Below are 22,114 nucleotides of genomic sequence, written 5' to 3' on the forward strand. Positions count from 1 at the left end.
ATTATGCCGGGATATTATGTTGACTGTCAAACAAATATCCAACAAACTATAGTTTCCAACATTATGTCAATGTTAACTGTCGACAACTATTCCCATTACGCTGTCCACGTTGTGCCATTGTCCGTTTTCAACAACTCTCCATCAAACTAGTTTCAAACTTTGTCAACGTTGTGCCATTGTCGACTGTCCAACAAATCTCCAACATACTAGTTTCCAATGTTTGTCTGTTGTTCAACAACTTTCCAACGTTGCCAACTATCCTACTGATCCCCAACCAACCAGTTTCCAACGTTGTGCCAGTGTCAGTTGTTTAACAACTTTCCCTAGTTTCCAGATTTATCAACGTTGTGTCATTGTCTACTATCTAACTAATCTCCAATCTACCAGTTTCCAGCGTTGTGCCATCGTCGACTATCCAACAAATCTCAATCGAACTAGTTTCTAGCTTTGACAACGTTGTCTCATTGTCGGTTGATCAACAACTTTCTATCGAACTGGTTTCCAACGTTGCCAACGTTGTGTAATTGTTGGTTCTTCAGCAACTATCCAATCAAACGTGTTTCCGACGTTGTGACATCGTCGACTGTCCAACAACTCTCTAACTAACAAGTTTCCAACGTTGCCAACGTCGTGTCATTGTTGATTGTCCATCATCTTTCCATAAACTAGTTTCCAACGTCGATTCAACGTTAATCCATCAAGTTTTTAATCCATAAACGTTAATCCATAAAGTCCAACGACTTTCAAGTTTCCAACGTAGAGCCAACGTTGGCTTGTTACCTGGGAATATACATGTAAATATTAATGCTGTTTGACCTGCAACGATGCGACCCTCGCATGCGATGTTTTGCAATTGGCCGTGGATACGTGTGAACAATTAGATACTGGCTCTAAATCACCAATTTTGAGGATAACCGGAGGATGGATTTGCAGTGAAACAAGGGTGTAGAGCCCCCCCCCGGGGGGGGGGGGGACTAGACCAAAAAAGTAGTAGGTTTATGCCGTGTACGAGACAAAAAACGGGGCCTTAGAGCTGGCTTATTGTACAATGGAGGGTCCTCGGAGCGGGCTTAGGAACTACAAATGTTTGTGAAAACGGGGGTCCTTGGAACAGGTCGCCTGCATGTGAGTGTGTATGTATCACTATGGAACGTGCATGCGCTAGCCCGGCGGCATGGGCGCCGGGTGTGCTAGCGCAGAAGCGATGGTCGGACAGCGCTTTAAGTCCGCTTTTCACCAAAATTGCGGCTCATTGTAGCAGATCAATGCGGTCGGAACGGCGTAACGAAAGATATGAGAAGCTTTGGAGTTGATTTCTTTCTTCTTATTTCTCGATTAGAAGAAAATGTTATGCTTTAATTAGAGCGGCTTTCTTTGTTCTTTTTTTCAATAAGACAAAAATGCTATGCCTTGGAACTGAAACTTGAGTGTAAATATGGGGGTCCCCACTGCGGCACACACCCACCAAGCAATATACTGAGTGCCCCCCCCCCCGGCGTAGAATAAGAAATTAAGCTTTTATTTATTGTTGATGTGTTTTTTGTGGATAATTTTTACAGTAAATATGCATTTTTCCCCCACCTTTGCCACTCGGAGTATCCGAACGAATTCACCGACTTGAGGTTCGGGTAGGTGTAGCGCAGTGAAGCGGTAGTGAATTGGAGCCTGCACGAACATCACTTGAGGTAGGCCAATCCCGGCCAAGGCGGGGAAAGGGCATCATCACTTCTACACCATACAAATGAGAAAATAGCGACAAAGTTTAATAAAAACAGGTAATACCAGGCGAGTAAAGGAACGAGATGTGTGTTTAATAAAACGCTAGCGGCCAAGAGGCCGATCGCTAATCGAACAGGAATATCGATAACAGTCATAATCGATTAACAATATTTACAACAACAAACCATAATTATAAACATTATGGCGTGGCTAATTTCCTTTTGTTTCTTTTCCCCATGAAATCACAATACTAGTAGTAAACCATTTAAAACGTACTTTAGAAATAAACATCAAAACAGACACTATATATGTTTTCCTATATACAATCCCAAAACACTAATGGTTGAATACAGCAATCTTTCTCAAATCTTTTCTTGGTTAAAGCCACTTAAATAAACAGTCTAACTTTTCTAACATGTCTAACAAGTCTTGTACATTTAACAACATATATGCATAAAATCAATTCAATAAACTTTGATTATAAAACAATGTAGAAGTACATGCTTGACACATATAATCCATCACCAACTTTAAGGATTAAATCCATAAACATGTATTACAATAGACCCACTAAACAAAACCAAATTGTATTACCAGTACACTCTCTATGCATCTATTTAATGTGTATTTCCTCTCCTTTTCCTTTGCAAAAGCTGTTAGATCATAATCACAATTACAATCGTATTAACAGTAACTAACCCTTCTATACTTAATACATTCCAATACACTGTTATCGGTTACATATGGTTGTAAAGGTATTGGTGCAATAAACATGGTATTCATGCAAAAGCACATATCAACTATCAATATCGTCATCAATCAATTACATGTAACTGAACAAACGCATATCTGCTAAATACATCATTAAATATAAACGTGAAATAAGCACAGTAAATTATGGAAGAAGTCTCACCCTTTTTGACATAATCTAAAATTAAACAACTTCATGATAAAGTCCTGTCATTCTAATACATACACTTATATCGGCATTGTTTCTTTCTCCTTCTTCGAAAAGAAAAATAAACAAACTGTAAATGATAAATCATAAAAACAAATAAAATGAAGGCATTCGTAGACTGTCAAAATACCATCAATACGACGGCAAAGAAATGCAAGAGTGATCACAATACAAGTCAAGGCTAGCTCCTTAAATTAATGACAACACACTTCACAACTAAAACAAAACTATGTAGCCATGCAATATGATATCGGTCTTGACGCCAAATCCAAGATAATGTGTTACTCTTTGATCAGATACACAAGACATAGGCGTTGTAACAAAATATAAAAGTATAACTACATGAAAATGAAAATACAAATGAAAAGGACATATCAGCAAAACTGTTAACCTTAATTATCATCAATAGGAGAAACACATAATATAAAAAAGGCATAATTATCCATCAAACAAAGTTAAGATGTCATCTCAAAATATAGTACAAACGTGTCTCCAGTAGTGCATGTAAACCATTAATTCCTGCATCTCCCTGATCTGTGTAATAGGTAAAAAGGAAATAAACAGCTAAAAATTCGTACGATAGTGAAAAGACCAAATAAAAAAAAGTAATAAAAATAAAATAATAACCAAAACCTGCAAACCAAGTGGGGGCACATTGAACTTCTCAATCACAGTACATTCAAACAACCACATCCATTCACACCAAGCAGGTACACTTTCAAAACCAACCACACACATCAGAAAAAACAAACAACTGTGTGTAACTGTGTATCAAAACAAAGCATTATAATCGACCAACAAAGTATGTATTACCAATACATAAATAACTGTCATAAATGGCACTCTATAATACATGTAATACAAATATCAATAAATCATGAAATCTCCAGCACTGTAATTAAAATCCTGTAATGCGTAATATAATCAACAAGGAAAAAATAAAACAAGTACAAGAAAATGCGATTTTACACTGTAAACAGAGTCCACAGGATGAGGAGGCACTAGGGGGGTTTAAAAGATAGATGGGACAGCAAGGCATGCATTAGGGGAGAATGAGGCCACGAATGGGGGCTAGAGTTCAGGGTACACGACTCTGGAGGATGGTTGTCAGCTGTACTGAAAGAGCCAGACCAGATCCAAAAGGCATCGCTCCATGATGGGAAGTTGGGTCCAAGGGTAGTTGGATACGTTGCGGCACCGCGGGGGCCCAGAGGCTGGAAGGCAAGTACTACATTAGCAATGGTACTGTAGGAAACTATCACATGATAACTAAGATGGGACCTACCGAGAGTAGCATGGGATATGGGGGATATTACATATGGACAGAAAGGGTCATGGGTATCAGGGGCTCTCGTCAACAAAGGGATGGGGACATCTATAGTAGATGGGAACTTGTTGGATGGGACGCTGTCATCGACAGGCGGCTGGGGGTCCGGTGAAGTATCAACATCTGAGTAAAATGAAAAATCTACGTAATTGGTGGGGGCATCTACATCTGCTGGTGGTTGGTAGCGAAGGGCGACTACATCTGTGGGAGGTGGGACATCTAGGTACATGTAGTTGGTAAAAGCATCTACATCTGTGAGAGGTGGGACATCTTGGTAGTTGGTAAAAGCATCTACATCAGTGAGAGGGTGGGCATCTAGGTAGTTGGTATGAGCATCTACATCTGTGAGAGGTGGGACATCTTGGTAGTTGGTATTGGCATCTATATTTAATGGAGGTTGGTGAGTGTTAATGTCATTGTCACAAACATTGAAGGTAGCTAGTTGATGATGGGCAGATTAGTGACTATCTGCTATGTTGATGGCATGTAAGTGGGACTGATTTAGAGGGTGTTGGTGCTCTAGCCCAGGGTAGCTATTGGGCTCTGTGTGACTAGTGGTAAGTGAAGTGGTAGCCTGTGATTGATTGATGCCTGAGGTTGTGTGTGTCACTGTGTGAAATAGTTGCTGCTGTGTAGTAGCGTTTACACTGCCGACATCGATCTGTAGATTATCACATGAAACGAGCATTTCGTCACACGGGACGGGCGAGCACATTTCGGTACGCAGAACGTGCGAGTCGTTACGTGGAATGATCGAGCGTGTTACATTTGACTCATGTGAATCCGTCATGCGCAAATTGTTAACCGAGACTGAGATGTTTACATTTTCAAGCGCTTTATTGTTGCATGAAGTTGTGCAAGGATCAGATGTGAGGGGATCACTTTCATCATTGTTACAGAGAGTGGGGCAGATGTTATTTTGCCCTGACAAATCGTCACACGAACCTGTATGAGTAGCCCTAAAACTAATAGAACTACTCTCAACACTATTCCCTGAAGTGAGATGATTATCGCCATGGCAACGCGAATTGCCAGCGGAACCAGAATGGATATGAGGTTTAACCTCTTCAGACTCAGGAGAATCACTAAGGATGGGCTTTCTACCAGATGAGCAGGGAAGGTTTTGCTCGGTAACCCTAGTAACGGGTACCAGTCTAGATTCATGCACCACAGAACATTGTTCATTTTCATCGTATTCAAAGATTGCATTGTTACTGAAAATAATCTGATGCCTTGAAGGTCTTACCATGATATCATTGTCCTCCATGAAAGGTGACCCAGCCACAATACCAACATCTTCACCAACAACTATTCCAAGATATTCCATTTTGACACCACTACTGACCAGACTAAAGTATGAATAACCCACAACATCATACTTGATATCAACTCTATCCATCTCGTACACATCATACATTGCTTGTTCACCAATAACAATCTCCAATCCTAATTCATCAATTATGTTCTCACCAATCATGTTAATTTCACTCCCACTCTTCAATTCTACTCTTATTTTCCTTTCATCATCATGATCAAGATTAGCATAGAAGTAAGGAGGTGATTTCTTACCAGTTTTAACAACACTAGAGGCTGACTGCACTCTCGAGTCAGAAACTGATGAACGGGAGCACGGGAGCGGCTCCCCGGCAAAACTAACCGCATCGCCCTCTTGCGAAGCGGTGCCCTTGGCCACAGGCATTATTACAACACAGTCATCAATATGCAAAGAGAGACAAAACCCGACCTAAACCAGTCACCGTAAGTACAACGGAACGCCTGGCCCTCAGAATATAGGCTTGATTACCTGTAGCCTGGGTGGTAAGAAAACTATATCAGGCCCTCAGTCCGAACCACGAGCTGCCACCACGACAAAGTTTAATAAAAACAGGTAATACCAGGCGAGTAAAGGAACGAGATGTGTGTTTAATAAAACGCTAGCGGCCAAGAGGCCGATCGCTAATCGAACAGGAATATCGATAACAGTCATAATCGATTAACAATATTTACAACAACAAACCATAATTATAAACATTATGGCGTAGGGTCTAAGATTTTTCAGATCAAATCTAAGAAGACATACGAATATATTTTAACGTTCATTGACGTTTGATGTTTGAAGTTTGGTTTTGAAGTTGAAAGCAAAGAAAACGTGTTCAGAGTCCAAACGGCCAATGTCACGGCTCGAGAGCCATCAAGCCTCATCCACAAGGCATCATCAGCTAGTATCAGCCGTTGTCAGCCCCACAACTCAAGGATTCGACTTTCATGTACCGTACGGTATAGCGGTAAGCCGGCACGCACAACGCCGCAGGTTGAAATAACTTCATCAGTGATTGGTTATTCTAAATTTTTACTGATACTCTAGCTAATTTATGTATTCTTTACTTAATTGATGATAACAATTAGCATAAATGATTACCTACATGCAATGGTAAGAAAATTAAACCAACTTGTAGATCGATAAAAACCTGGTCATCGTCACTTGTTCGTTGCCTGTTTAAAATATTAAACCCATTTACTTGTAATTAAATTGAATAACACGGTTACAGTAACATGAGAAACAATAAATACCTTTTCAAGTTGGTAGTTCAACCGTGAAATTGAATATTTTAATATCATAAACCAGCATCAAAAGACTAGATGAATAAATATATCCAATTTTGAAAAGGCATATGGAGTTTATTTTGCATAATTTTGGACAGGAACATATATATACTACATTATAGGAAATGTACTACAACAAACATGTAACCTTACGATATAATAATAACAAAACTTTCAGCAAATTAATACTTAAATTTCTGTTTCGTTTGAAAACAAACATTTCTGCGCAGACAGATTTCTGCTAGCTTTACCAAAATGGACAGTGCTCACTCAAGCGCAACATTCGGTCAAAACTTTTACTTTCCCTGGATAGATGAGACCCGAACCCAAGAATGTAGGTGAAAAAATACCCACCTGTTGTATATTTTTTAATTCCTAGGGCTTTGTCAAAATGTAAACATTTTTATTACAAACTACTTAAAACCCCCTTCTCAAGAAAGTTGATCAAACTTTCGGATCGCTGTTTGCGCTCACATTAATGGTTAAAAATATATTAACTAATTACTGATACGTCCTATTCATAATTATAAAAGTGCTTAAAATGTACAGTGTCCACGTCATAATATCAGCAAATTTTGCGCCCTCATTATGCATTAATAAATACGATATCAATTTTATTAATTAAATTGTTCTTTTCGTTTAATCTCTCGCTTAGCAAGAGGAGTAGTCATATGTGATGAGTTTTTTTATATGATGACATGCAGAGGATGTCCCGGTCCTATGTCTCAAAGTATTATTAAAAATATCAGTTCTTTATTAAGTGCGATTTCTATCCACATCACAATTTTCCTACAAAGTGATTGCGATACAAAGCTGAAATTGAGCCTTTGTTAAGATTGGAATATAAAACATTTTAATTTCGCGCTTCGTGCTCGCTTTGATTTTCATGGCAAAAGATGTATTTAGAATGCCTAGATTCTAAGTCCTACATCAGAAACACGTGCGCGTATGTTTATTGAGTTATCCAGTTTCAGATTACAATAACAATTTTCTGCTCGCCCTTTGTGCTCAAATTATTAATGTAGGAGGATACCCTCTTACTCATCATTTTCATGATTTGCAAAAAACAGAAAATAGTGTCCCGTTCTAGGTTTAAATCTCGATTTTTTCCCGCTCACACTTCGCAACAATTGTTAAGTTATATAGCTTTCATGTTCACGATTACAAACATTGATTGAGATTTTTCATTCTTATGTAGAAATGTCAAAAATTTTCAGGTCGCGCTTCGCGCTCGCATTATTTGAATGTTGAAATATGTAACGTCTTCAGAGCTAACTCCAAGCAGTCTTTAACAGGTAGGCCTTTCTTTTCGATTAGTTCAAAACGTGTTTCAAAGATTTCTGCTCGCGCTTCGCGTTTGCAGTAATTATTTAGTTGCAGACACATCTTTTTCAGGATAAAAACTTTGCCGAGAATGTTCAACTTTTAGGGGAAAATACATACAATTTAGGTCTACCCCCTTAAAGGAAACAAACAAAAAACTCATCTTCGAGCGGCCAATCGGGGAAAATATGACTGAAAAAAAATTCGCCCCCCCCCCTATTGCGGAAGGCTGGATCCGCCCCTGTTTTAATGCTAGTAAAACCGATATTGTTATTTTCTCTCATGGGAAAGTAAGGATAAGTCCTGAATTTGTTTATGGTGTTGATCCACTTAAGGTTGTAGATGACTTTGTACCTTGGAGTTAAATTTAATCATAATGGCAGTTTCAAAAAGGCTATCTCTAAACAAGTGTACAGGAAAGCTCGTCATTGTATATTGGTCAAGGCTAAACAATTCCAACTCACAGTGGACACTCAGTGTCATTTATTAGATCATCTTATTTTACCTATTTTACTGTACGGTTGTGAAGATTGGGGTTGTGAGTGCATAGACCAAGCTGACGTTTTCCATACAAAATTCTTTTAAACAATCTTGCTTTCCAATAAATTTACTCCTGATTGTATGGTATATGGTGAAACTGGACATGGGGGTAATAATGAACCATATTAAGTGTCGCATGATCGGATTATGGTAATCCAAGCACTTATTTACAATTTTGAAATTTCTTTTGCATTTACAAGGAGACATACAATCTCCATCAAAATTACACTTGTAATCATTATTACAAATATTTTTTTATTACTCAGGACTAGGAAGTGAGTGGTTAGCACTGGGGAAGGGATTTAAAGGAGAAATATATTGATTATGAATGTGGTCTTATTATATATCAATGGAAAGGTAATGATGTGGGGATTATCAGTGGGTCATTCAAAAATAACAAAAATAATGTCGTAGGTCGCAATAGGTCACTTCCAAGAAGTACAAGGGGCACAACAGATTCATGTTCACTTGTCTTTATTTGTCCATCACAAGACAAAAATAAAAGAAAAAAAACCCTGCAAGATATAAAGCAAGGCCATTGTAAGTATACAATCAAATAATGGCATTAATACATGAGTCGTCTTATTCTCAATTATTAGACATGACGAAGACACCAGATGATGCCAATTACACTATAAAAGTTAAGTGTCTATCCTTTAGCAAATATCCTACAAAATGAGCATACTGTTGAAGTGTATATTATAGATAATGCTATAAAAACAGCATTACAAAAATAGGAATGCATTTCTGAATTCAAAATTATATTAAATGCGTCAAATTATAATTCAAGTTATGGATGCTTAATTCCTTGCAGCTAGCCTGCCTAACCATCCTTATCCTCGAATGTTTGTAACACTAACCAAACCTGAAGAATGGCAGACAAAGAGACCATCGTCATTATCCTCTCAATCAAAAATGACATACAAATCCCCTCAAATTGTAAAGCCTCACTAACTACACTCTTCAATGGCATCTCAAAATACCTCAATCAAAAGGACAGCATCCATAAGTCAAATCGGTTTCCGCACAAGAATTCATTTAAAGTTTTTGAAATGTACTCTATATTTATCTCAATTCTGATTTCAATTTAAATCAATAAAATCAATACAGTACAAACATAATATTGTACACCATGCACATAATTAGAATGTAGATCTTAGACCACGCCCAAATATAATGCAACAGCTTACCCAGGATCAACACCCACTCGTCACGTGATCGTGAACCACTCCAACACACTGGCTGGATTCAACAGTGTAGAAATTACTTGTACTGCTGTTAAACAAAGAACAAATCCAAAATTACTAACTTGTCTTACATACTTATTTTACTTTTTTTCATGCTAGCATTTCATTAAAATAATTTTCTCTGTATCAAGAAAAAGACTTCTATCAGTTTCAACTTGATAAAATCCAACAGTTAATATTAGAGACTGAAAATAAGACAACTAACCATTCCAGTTATTTATCCATAATTGAAATTACTATAACAATTGTCCTAAAATTATATCAATCCTCATGTCTCAAGAGCCATAACTCATTAATCACAATATGCTCAATAGCTCTTTCATAATTTTTAACTAAACAATTCATACCACAGACCTTTCCAAATCTAACATGTTTGTGTACATGTCCCACATATACAAATCTGTGTTACTTAATAATACTTGTTTGGAAATCAGTGAGTCTTGTCACAAAATAATTCCATCCTGATACTCTAATATGACTAACATTCACTACCAGTACAAATAACATTTCAAATTAAATGTACGTACCACACTTCGGAAGATCTAAAGTGTTGGGAATCACCGGCAACAAACTTTCACCCACAAAATGTGATGCTACGCTGATGCAAGCTCAAGAAGGAATGAATCCCGATAACCTGCCCGATGCTACAGGTATTCTGCTCACATCACCAACCTAACCGTATCACTACGCCTTGTATCATTAAGACTTTCAATCTTTCACCTTCAACAGTCTTTCTAGATACCTATTTACAATGTACCTTTTAGCTAATTTGCATATCTTCCGACCATTAATTGGTTAACAAAATAAAAGTGCCTACGCTGTTGCTAAGTGGAACTAATTTATCTTTTACGGGAGTATCGCTCACTGATTAGTCTTCAGTCATGAACACGAGACAAAAGTCCAGCTGTGACTAATAAAAAAAGGAATCCAAAGAACCCTAAACTGATTTGTTTTCATTCATAAAAACCAGATGGATGCGATTCTTAGTCATGTTTAACAAAACAAGGAATCCAACAACCTCGCAACCCAGATGACACGTCCTATTGAAAACAAACTTTGCATAGCCAATCCCTAAAATTTCTTTAACTAAGAGGACGCCAAATCGAGCTTCAAATATCTTTATCTATAGAAGGAAATACTTTGGCTAAAACTCAACTTTCCACAATTCCCCCGCTCAAGATATAGTCGACCCGACTATAATATAGCACATAATTCAATTTAATATCAGGTCGACTTACACTACAATCAATGTTCAAAATCACAACAAAGATTAGAAAGTACCGGTATATGGTATCTATCTTCCAGTACGCTGATTCAAATAAATTAATATCTACTCTCTGGATACTATTAAATCAAATATGTCTTTTCAATTTTCTTGATTATTTTCCAATTTTGATCAAATTTCTGCCTTATTACTTCAACCTATGAATGAAAAGAAAATTCTTTCACTGAACTTCCAACAGTAAATAGTCCACTTATTTCTTGGAATGATTGAAATGAGAAAAACTAAACAATCCAGATTCAGCCAAATCACTTGATTAGCATATTCCAATACTTTTTTTTTTTTTTAATTTCACTCATTTGACAGTAAACTAAACAAGGTTTAGGATGTAAATACTGACCTCTTCAGATTTCAATCCGAAAAGAAATTTGTATAAGATACGCATCTGTCACGAAGAACTGAAAGCAAGGAGTTATTTTGTCTTCTCATAAAAAAATTGATCTCAAAATGTAGAATTTCAAACTTGTACTGAAAGTAAAATTCATAATCCCTAATGAAAAAAAAATTAGGCTGAGAATCAAATTGTATTTGATTTTTTTTTTTTTTCTACTCTGAGGACTAAAGACTACAGTTAATTTATTGAATCCTGTCAAAATTGAATGAGAATTACTTTTAGCCAATTATGTGTGTTTTTTTTAAGGATTAGATACATTTTTTCTTCCCTTTTTTTCAGGAGAATTAGCAAAGAAGGCAAATCTGGCTCAAAGAGACTAATATATACCAAGCAAGCCTTGCAAAAGAAATCCTATATGACACAGTCCAAATTTTCTTTTAGCAAAATTTGTCTTCCATATTCTTAAATGAAAAACTAAATTAGCTAGGCACTTGAATCTCGAATACTTTTCACTAAATTAGGCTAGTTTGATAAAATCCATCTCTAACGGGATCAATTTCATGAAATAAATAATAAATCCCTGATCCAACATTTCTTGCAACATTTGTTTAACATCATCTACTTGTGCAGGGGGCAAACGTCGATATGGTAGCCTTATAGGAGGACCTTCTACAACTTGTATTTCATGAGGTACCACAATGCATTCTCCCAAATCAGATGACCCCTCAGAAAGGGTATCCTTATGCTGAGCCAATAATTCAACAATCTTTTCTTCTTCAACCACTGACAAGCCCTCCAATTTCACTCCTTTAGGAAGACCTACACTATCTCTACTACCTGCCTTGTTGGTATCCTCCTTAATACTGGGAGTCTGATCAGTAATAACATCGTGTCCTGACACCAACAGGCTACCCTCTTCCTGAAATTCTACATGGACTTCCTGCTTCCTACTCACTGCCTGAGCTTCTGCTACTGGCGTGTGAGGGGGGATTCGTACCTCATGCTCAGAACTGTTCTGTACCAATAACTCCACTGAATCTCCCCTAATGCTTTGGGAGCCTTCCACTGTACAGAGTGTTGGATCAAACCTACTCAGCATTTCCTTCACCAATACCTCATCTGCATCAATAGCACTTGACTGAACCTTACAAACTACTCTTCGAACAGACGAGGGTGGAAGAACTTCCTCAGAGCTCACACTATTATGTGTAGAGCAACCAGCCAACTCATCTCCGCAGCCTTCTTCTTTTGGTTTAAATGATTGAGATAAAACCGACTCCATCATCTTAAAAGGCAACTGACGAAGGATATTACAACCTAACAAGATGGGATGTTCGCATTGAGCAGAACGACCAACCTCATCATGAATCACAAGGAAGCTACCTACTAAATCCTGACCTTCAATAGTTATAGGGACTTCTACATATCCCTCAACAGGGACTTCAACTCCACCTACCCCTACTACGTTTACAAACAAACCATCATGCTGTTGTAGACCACAATCCAAATTTTGAAGCTGGGAATGAAATACCGATGAAGGAATTATGGAAGCCTCCGCCCCCGTATCAAACACACAACCAAGTTTAACATCTTTGAACCGGACCTTGCCTCGAGGACTGTGAGAGATCAACTTCTGGGTTAACACGCTACTCTTAGTATTACCTACACCACTAACTCTCACACTTGGACTATCCATTGGAACATTTGGGGAAATTGGACTATTAGATATTACCGCTTCTGGACAATTCTTGCTAATGTGCCCTCGACCTTTGCAATTGTAACACAAAGTTGGCTCAGTGCATCTGGGTCGAATGTGCCCTTTCTTTCCGCAGTTGTAACATACAACTTCATTTTGTGGAACTTTAGGAGTGGTCTTCATACTATTAACCGAATCGGCTAAAACCGCCACCTGTTTACATAACTGATTCAAATGACCTCTTAGTTCACTAAGCTCATTAGTGTCAACAACTGACTCCCTATCACATGAAACTATTCCTATCAAAGGGTCCTCCATCTTCACTTCTTTTACCCCGATCTTACGAATAGATTCTTGGTCTCTAAAGAGATCCAATGCCTCTGAACGCATGTCCATGAAAGGTTTGCTTTTCATGGCCAATTCAATCCTACGTAATTCTCGCCTCACCGATGCCTCTCTGGCACCCCTTACAAAGCCTTCCTTCAAAGAAGTATCACGTAATGCGTGTAATGCTTTCTTTTCATCTTCAGAGGGAGCTGCCTGCTCCATGCGAGAATAGTACCTCATCAAATTCCTACTAAAGTCCGCCAGTGACTCACCATCCTTCTGAACACAAGAGTGAAAACTAGCACTCAGGGTCTGAAGGGATTCTACAGGACAAAATTGGGATTTAAGAATCTGAACCAACTCGTCATAGTCTTCTCTGACAGAATCCGCTCTACAAAGAATCTCTTCTTTCGCTATCCCACCTAAATGATCCACTAAGGCCTGAGCTTTGGATTTTCCACTTAACTTATAACAATTACTATAGGCCTCAAACTCATCTAACCACTCCTTCAGGGATGGATCCCCAGGAGACCTAGGTGGACCCCTGAATTTCTGTAACTTCACTTTGGGTAATTGTGGAGTCTGTTGCACACTCAATCCTTTTAAAACACCAGTCAAAGTTTGCAACATCTCCGCCATTTTTTCTTCCGCCATCTTGAGCAATCTACTACCTTCAACTATGTAACTACTATCTTAAGCTATCTCCAGGAAATCTAACTCCACAAGAAAAGATCCAGCCTATGCCATACTTAAATAAAGCCCTAGCAAAACTTATTCTTGCACCAGCCTCAATCACAGCTCTGAATCAATCTTCAAATACCTCATCCTATTTGTTTGTTTTTTGTTTCATTGCTATCCAAGGTCAAACCCATTTCAAAGTATACCCAAAATGATCAAATTGGAACCTAGTAACTATTTGATTCTCAGCCTAACCTATTGGATTTTTCTTCTATTTAACATCTATCATTAAATTAGATTCAAGCAACTCCGCTTTCAGCCATCGTTACAAAGTGCTGTGAAAGAAATAGGAGAAAAATAAATTGTTATTACACAGCTTAAAACTACTCTTAACTACAGCTGGAATCTGGATCAAACATCTGTACCCTCAGTCAGCTATGTTCAGCTACACCGCCAGTTCTCAACATCTCTGGAACTGAAATCGGGTCTCAAGAACCTACGAATAAACATAATCATTAATCATACCCTGTCTTACCATATTCCTATTCTTTTATCAAAATAGGATCAGTTCAGTTCAGTTCAAAATCTGGAAACAAGTTAGTCCATCTCTAACTGTCTTGAATATTACAGTCACTTCTCTCCACCGCTACCATCACTCCAACTGTCCAAAGCTGTTGTCACTCTGTCGACGCTGTCACTCTCTCTGAAGCCGTCATCGATGCAACCGTCAGACGCTCTCATCTCCCCAATCGTTCGATGCGTCGTCACTGTAACCATCTGGCACTCTTGTTGCTCTAACCACCTGACGCTGTTGTCGTCGCACCAACCGTCTGATGCCGTCGTCGCACCAACCGTCTAACGCAGTCGTCACACCAACCGTCTAACACCGTTGTCGCACCAACCGTCTAACACCTCCCTCGTTGAACCTGGGGTTGTCCCTCAGAATCGGCGCCTAATCCTGACCTATCCTGTCCATGACGCCATTTGTCGTAGGTCGCAATAGGTCACTTCCAAGAAGTACAAGGGGCACAACAGATTCATGTTCACTTGTCTTTATTTGTCCATCACAAGACAAAAATAAAAGAAAAAAAACCCTGCAAGATATAAAGCAAGGCCATTGTAAGTATACAATCAAATAATGGCATTAATACATGAGTCGTCTTATTCTCAATTATTAGACATGACGAAGACACCAGATGATGCCAATTACACTATAAAAGTTAAGTGTCTATCCTTTAGCAAATATCCTACAAAATGAGCATACTGTTGAAGTGTATATTATAGATAATGCTATAAAAACAGCATTACAAAAATAGGAATGCATTTCTGAATTCAAAATTATATTAAATGCGTCAAATTATAATTCAAGTTATGGATGCTTAATTCCTTGCAGCTAGCCTGCCTAACCATCCTTATCCTCGAATGTTTGTAACACTAACCAAACCTGAAGAATGGCAGACAAAGAGACCATCGTCATTATCCTCTCAATCAAAAATGACATACAAATCCCCTCAAATTGTAAAGCCTCACTAACTACACTCTTCAATGGCATCTCAAAATACCTCAATCAAAAGGACAGCATCCATAAGTCAAATCGGTTTCCGCACAAGAATTCATTTAAAGTTTTTGAAATGTACTCTATATTTATCTCAATTCTGATTTCAATTTAAATCAATAAAATCAATACAGTACAAACATAATATTGTACACCATGCACATAATTAGAATGTAGATCTTAGACCACGCCCAAATATAATGCAACAGCTTACCCAGGATCAACACCCACTCGTCACGTGATCGTGAACCACTCCAACACACTGGCTGGATTCAACAGTGTAGAAATTACTTGTACTGCTGTTAAACAAAGAACAAATCCAAAATTACTAACTTGTCTTACATACTTATTTTACTTTTTTTCATGCTAGCATTTCATTAAAATAATTTTCTCTGTATCAAGAAAAAGACTTCTATCAGTTTCAACTTGATAAAATCCAACAGTTAATATTAGAGACTGAAAATAAGACAACTAACCATTCCAGTTATTTATCCATAATTGAAATTACTATAACAATTGTCCTAAAATTATATCAATCCTCATGTCTCAAGAGCCATAACTCATTAATCACAATATGCTCAATAGCTCTTTCATAATTTTTAACTAAACAATTCATACCACAGACCTTTCCAAATCTAACATGTTTGTGTACATGTCCCACATATACAAATCTGTGTTACTTAATAATACTTGTTTGGAAATCAGTGAGTCTTGTCACAAAATAATTCCATCCTGATACTCTAATATGACTAACATTCACTACCAGTACAAATAACATTTCAAATTAAATGTACGTACCACACTTCGGAAGATCTAAAGTGTTGGGAATCACCGGCAACAAACTTTCACCCACAAAATGTGATGCTACGCTGATGCAAGCTCAAGAAGGAATGAATCCCGATAACCTGCTCGATGCTACAGGTATTCTGCTCACATCACCAACCTAACCGTATCACTACGCCTTGTATCATTAAGACTTTCAATCTTTCACCTTCAACAGTCTTTCTAGATACCTATTTACAATGTACCTTTTAGCTAATTTGCATATCTTCCGACCATTAATTGGTTAACAAAATAAAAGTGCCTACGCTGTTGCTAAGTGGAACTAATTTATCTTTTACGGGAGTATCGCTCACTGATTAGTCTTCAGTCATGAACACGAGACAAAAGTCCAGCTGTGACTAATAAAAAAAGGAATCCAAAGAACCCTAAACTGATTTGTTTTCATTCATAAAAACCAGATGGATGCGATTCTTAGTCATGTTTAACAAAACAAGGAATCCAACAACCTCGCAACCCAGATGACACGTCCTATTGAAAACAAACTTTGCATAGCCAATCCCTAAAATTTCCTTAACTAAGAGGACGCCAAATCGAGCTTCAAATATCTTTATCTATAGAAGGAAATACTTTGGCTAAAACTCAACTTCCCACAATAATACATAAGGTGAAAATCGCCGATTAAAAAACGCTAAAATGCCTCTCCGAAATATGCCTCGCATCGGTCTCTGTATTGACTCGAATTTGATTACGTCACTGTCTGTACGAGAGGCGTGATTGGCTCTCCCACGTGAAGCTCCACTTGCATGCAAAACTTGTTGCGAGGGTACGTTTTCTCCACACTGTCACTGAATACTTCGATCATGAAATGAAAGAAAACCCAGAATTTTATCTAGATTGTGATTTTTAAATTGATGGTTATGAAGATGAAGAGAATGGTGATGAAATGACCAATAAAGTGACATAGTTTGAGGAAAATTGGGGGAATTACGCCGATGATGATGAGTCGGACAATTCGCCGATTCGCTTCCAACTCATGTAGTTGCTACAAGTGCTAGCTAAACCGTGCGGGCCAAATTAAAATTCATGAAAATGAATTACCACACTGTCCAGACAGAGTATCTTACCTCTGTGACTATGAAGAAGGAAACTAATGATACAACTGTATTTACAAGCAAGTAAATATAATCCGAACCTGAAGGCAAATCAACTCAACGAATAGCAGCAGACGACATACATCGACGATAAACTTCATGTGGCAGGGAAAGATTGTCACTCGTTCTGTTAGATGTAATTTTTATCTCATTAATTTGACAAAATTACGAATTCGGGGAATTATTTATCTGCTAGCAGAAATTACCCGTGGCAGCACAGGGGGTAGGAGTCATTTTTCTTTATCAAAGTGTGTGGGAGGGGGGAGGGGAGGGGTGACATTCTTGTATGTACAGCTAGACTGCATATTCACACTGAAAGCCAAGCAGTTTACTGATGAAATATATTTAGACAACTAATTCATAGCAGACTTCTCTTTCAATATAGATAGGACGTTCAATTAAGTTAAGCATCTCGGGTTGAACTGGAGGAAGGACTTCAATAATCATTACAGAGTGAAATCCAAATCTAACTATAAAATGGAAAAATGTATTAGAATACAGTGTATTCAGTAAGCAGTCAAGAGGCAATTATTGTGATATAGAAATTTATGATTACATGTATTGGGTCAGAAATAAATATGTAAGTACATTGCACATGTACCTTACAATGTACATTAGACTGCGGTTGTTTGTACTTTTTAATTAAAGGACAAGTCCACCGCAACAAAAACTTATTTGAATAAAAAGAGAAAAAATCAACAAGCATAATACTGAAAATTTCATCAAAATCGGATGTAAAATAAGAAAGTTAAGACATTTAAAAGTTTCGCTTATGAACGAGCCAGTTACATCCAAATGAGAGAGTCGATCATGTCACTCAATCACTATTTCTTTTGTTTTTTATTGTTTGAATTATGAAATATTTTGATTTTCTCATCATTGTCATGTGAAATGAGGTTTCATTCCTCCCTGAACACGTGGAATTCCATTATTTTAACATTTTGTGCTCCGGGCATTTTCAAATTCGTAAAAATTGAAATATTGTATAATTCAAACAACAAAAAACAAAAGAAATAGTGAGTGAGTGACATCTTAGACTCTCTCATTCGGATCTTACTGGCTCGTTCATATAACTATTTTGTTAAAAATAAGTGAAACTTTGAAATGTCATAACTTTCTTATTTTACATCCGATTTTGATGAAATTTTCGGCATTGTGCTTGTCTGATTTTTCTCTATTGATTCAAATCAATATTTTTCTGAGGTGGACTTGACCTTTAAAGGTTGTTCAATCATATATAAGTATGGCAGGATGTCGAAAAGAAGTGAGAGTGAGAGAAGGGGGGGGGGGGTGATAAAATGAGTGAGACAGAAACAGTGGTGGGAAAAATGAGTCAGACAGACAGTGAGGAAAATGAGAGACAGAGAATGGGAAAAATGAGAGACAGAGAGAAAAGGTTTTAGATGTGAAGGAGCTAAAATATCTGCACACAATAAGCTCATTTGTGTAGTGGTACCACTTGGCATTTAGCATCAGGAAATGAAAGGATATTAAGCAGTGAAATCATTAAATTGGCAACACATGTCTGTAAAATCATTTTACCAATGCTTGTTTATTACGATCACTCTACATTAGTATTTTGTTAATCACACAGAAATAAAGTTTAACATATGAATTGGCGAACATAATACTAAATATAGTTCATTTATATTTGTAAATTGTTGAATGTGTGTAGCAAAGAAAGAAATGCCAGTGTTACCAATGTTCCGAAGAAAATCTGATCAAATTTGTCCTTAAATAAAAGGGTTAATAGCAAATCTATTAAGAACTTTTTAATTTTGGGTTTTGGAACTTAGCACTGAGTTGACTATCAGACTCAACCAAACAACTTCATCACATGTTGGAATTTAGATTTACTGCGGCATCAATCATTCAATATAAATATTATGTCTTACGTCAAAATATATAGTAACCATGCACTGAACTGTGTGGAACAGAGCACTGGCACAGCTTGGCCTTGGAGCATTGAGTGGCAGGTAGCTGAATCTGTTAAAATACAGGATTAAATATAAAGGATGTTTTAATAAAACTGGGTATAGGTAGGTCATTGGATTGACCTAATTATCAAGAAAAGTAACCTTCTCAAAGATTCATCATGAAGGTTTTATCTCCCGATTTCACTGATGTTGACATAGATTTTAGGCCTACAAATAATATTCTCACTTCATTCTCACCTGATCAGCAAGCAGGTGACAGTGAAGTGAGAATATTGTTTGTATATCAAAGAAATCGGGAGATAAAACCTTTGTGATGAAGTTTTGCAACATGTACCGTCGCAAGAAATACACATCGCTTGTGAGTTGTGTTACGCGTTTGCGATTACTGCTGCTGCATAAGTGCAAGTGACGCGTGTAGCGGTATCCTCAGCGGGGCCTAGTAGGTAAGCACTATATAGGTACCAATCCTGCAGACGCAAGCTGAAACCCTAATATCCTAATCCTAATCCTAACCAAACCCTAACCCTATGAATGTTTAAGAATATTTATGAGCTTGCGTCTGCAGGACTGGTACCTATTTAGTGCTTACCGGCCTAATATTGGTTATAACCACACGCGTGTGGCCACATGTATGTGGCTGTATACACTGCCTATAACATAAAAACTTTCTTACCACTTATGACCAGCATTTGATTGTAGCCTAGGCATAGGGCTAGGCTATAGATTTCTAGATCTTGAGCCTTTTAAGTAACAAATTTATCATACGTTAGAATGACAGAATGGGGCTTCACTGCAGAATCATTCACAATAAAATAAATAAATAGGTTTGTCAGAAAGTCGTTACTCACCGGTACGGTAACCACTGAGGACATCGGCCGATTACGGTATGTTGTTTACGTTTCAGCAGCGCGCACACACGCATATATGCATGCAGCCAGCGCATGAGTTAGTACGTACCGTATACCGCCGTACGCGCGTTTCCGTTTTACACCCTGGCGAAGGCATTTTCCGGAAAAGTAGCCAAAAAGCGACTAGTGAAGAGTCTACACACGTCGCTGGTTGCATGCAGCGTGCGACACAGGCGAGTCCACCACCGCATGCAATTTGCACAGTTACTGATCAGAGCACAGAGTTCCTCGGCACTTCATGTACAGAGAGAGCGGCAGTCAGGAGTGAAATCCGAACATGCTTTTGCAGTCGCGTTGTTTATGATAGTTTTTTTCTAAAAATAAATTATTAACTAAATGAATAGAATGACAGACAAAATCAAAATAAACAGATACTTATAATGGAAAGACAAATTGAAGTTTGATGGATTGATACACTTAGAAGCTGCCGAAAGATAGAAATAGAAGACTGATAAATAGATAAAGACAAGATAGACATATATAGATACACTCTAAAAAATGAAGTGCTAATTCAGCTCTTAAAGAGCGTGTATAGTGACTGCACTTCGGAGTGCTGATTTTTCTCGTTCAAATTTGAACTAGACAAATCAGCACTCCGAAGTGCAGTCACTATACACGCTCTTTAAGAGCTGAATTAGCCCTTCATTTTTTAGAGTGTAGATAGATAGAAATAGAGAGAGAGAGGTGGATAGATAGATAGAAACAGAGAGAAAGAGGGAGAGATAGATAAATAGAGAGAGGGGGAGAGACAGAGAGGGGGAGAGAGAGAATGAGAGAGAGAGAAGGATAGATAGATAGATATATAGATAGAGAGAGAGAGAGATGTAGAAAGAAATATGGACGGACAAAGTGAAAGAGAGAAAAAAGACAGACAGATGCTAAAGGAGAGAGATAGAGAATTTGAGAGACAGATAGATAGATGTTAGATAGATAGAAAGATAAAGAATGAGAGAGACAGAGAAGATAGACAAATTAACAGATAGATACATAGATATATATATAGATAGAAATAGAGAAAGACACACAGATGGATAGATAGAGATAGATAGATGTTAGATAGATAAAGAGGGAGAGAGACAAAGAATATTAACAAATTAACAGATAGATAAGTTAAAAAATAGATAAATAGAAAGAGAGAATACGAGAAAGACAGATGGATAGATAAATAGATATTAAATAGATAATTAAAGAATGAGAGAGACAGAGAAGATTATTAACAAATTAACAGATAGATACTCTAGTTAAAAAATAGATAAATAGATAGAGAGAAATAGAGAAAGACAGACAGATGGATAGATAGATGGATAGAGAGATAGATAGATGTCAGATAGATCAAGAATATCAAGAATGAGAGAGAAGAGCGACAAATTAACAGATAGATAATGTAGTTACATAGGTAGGTAGAGAGAGAGAGAAATAAAGAAAGACAGACAGATGGATGGATAGATAGAGAGAGATAAAGAATTTGAGATAGATAGATGTTAGATAAAGAATGAGAGAGACAGAGAAGATTATTAGATAGATAGATACTGCAGTTACATAGATATATAGACAGAGAGAAAGACAGACATCAGCAAATCGGCAAGGCAAATGAACCTGGAAAGTATAAGCCCAGCTGCATTTGCAAGTACGGTATGTTCTGCGGATAACTTCGGTGCGGACTTTGGATCGCGCGCCCAGCTGATAATGTAAACAAACGTAGACGTAGACTCTTCACTAGTCGCTTTTTGGCTACTTTTCCGGAA

General features: G+C 37.5%; 1 protein-coding gene across 6 annotated transcripts; it reads right to left on the reverse strand.

The window, feature by feature from the left end:
• Positions 1-8,877: 8,877 nt before the first annotated feature.
• LOC121421107 lies at positions 8,878-17,021 on the reverse strand. Of its 6 annotated transcripts, none has more exons than XR_005970938.1 (3): positions 15,805-17,021; positions 9,662-15,129; positions 8,878-8,986 (listed from the first exon to the last, which is right to left on the reverse strand). XR_005970938.1 is itself a non-coding variant. In XM_041615742.1 (3 exons), exon 3 carries the CDS (start codon positions 14,009-14,011, stop codon positions 11,852-11,854), a length of 2,160 nt encoding a protein of 719 aa, XP_041471676.1. In that variant the 5' UTR covers positions 14,012-15,129; positions 15,805-15,886; positions 16,389-17,021; the 3' UTR covers positions 8,993-11,851. The 6 variants fall into 6 exon arrangements, 3 of the variants coding, with proteins under 3 accessions (XP_041471676.1, XP_041471675.1, XP_041471674.1); XR_005970939.1 differs by lacking the exon at positions 8,878-8,986 and having other exon boundaries at positions 8,993-9,743; positions 10,246-15,129; XR_005970937.1 differs by lacking the exon at positions 8,878-8,986 and having other exon boundaries at positions 8,993-9,746; positions 10,246-15,129.
• Positions 17,022-22,114: the final 5,093 nt, after the last annotated feature.

Source organism: Lytechinus variegatus, chromosome 9 (genome assembly GCF_018143015.1).
Source record: "Lytechinus variegatus isolate NC3 chromosome 9, Lvar_3.0, whole genome shotgun sequence".
Classification (NCBI taxonomy): domain Eukaryota; kingdom Metazoa; phylum Echinodermata; class Echinoidea; order Temnopleuroida; family Toxopneustidae; genus Lytechinus; species Lytechinus variegatus.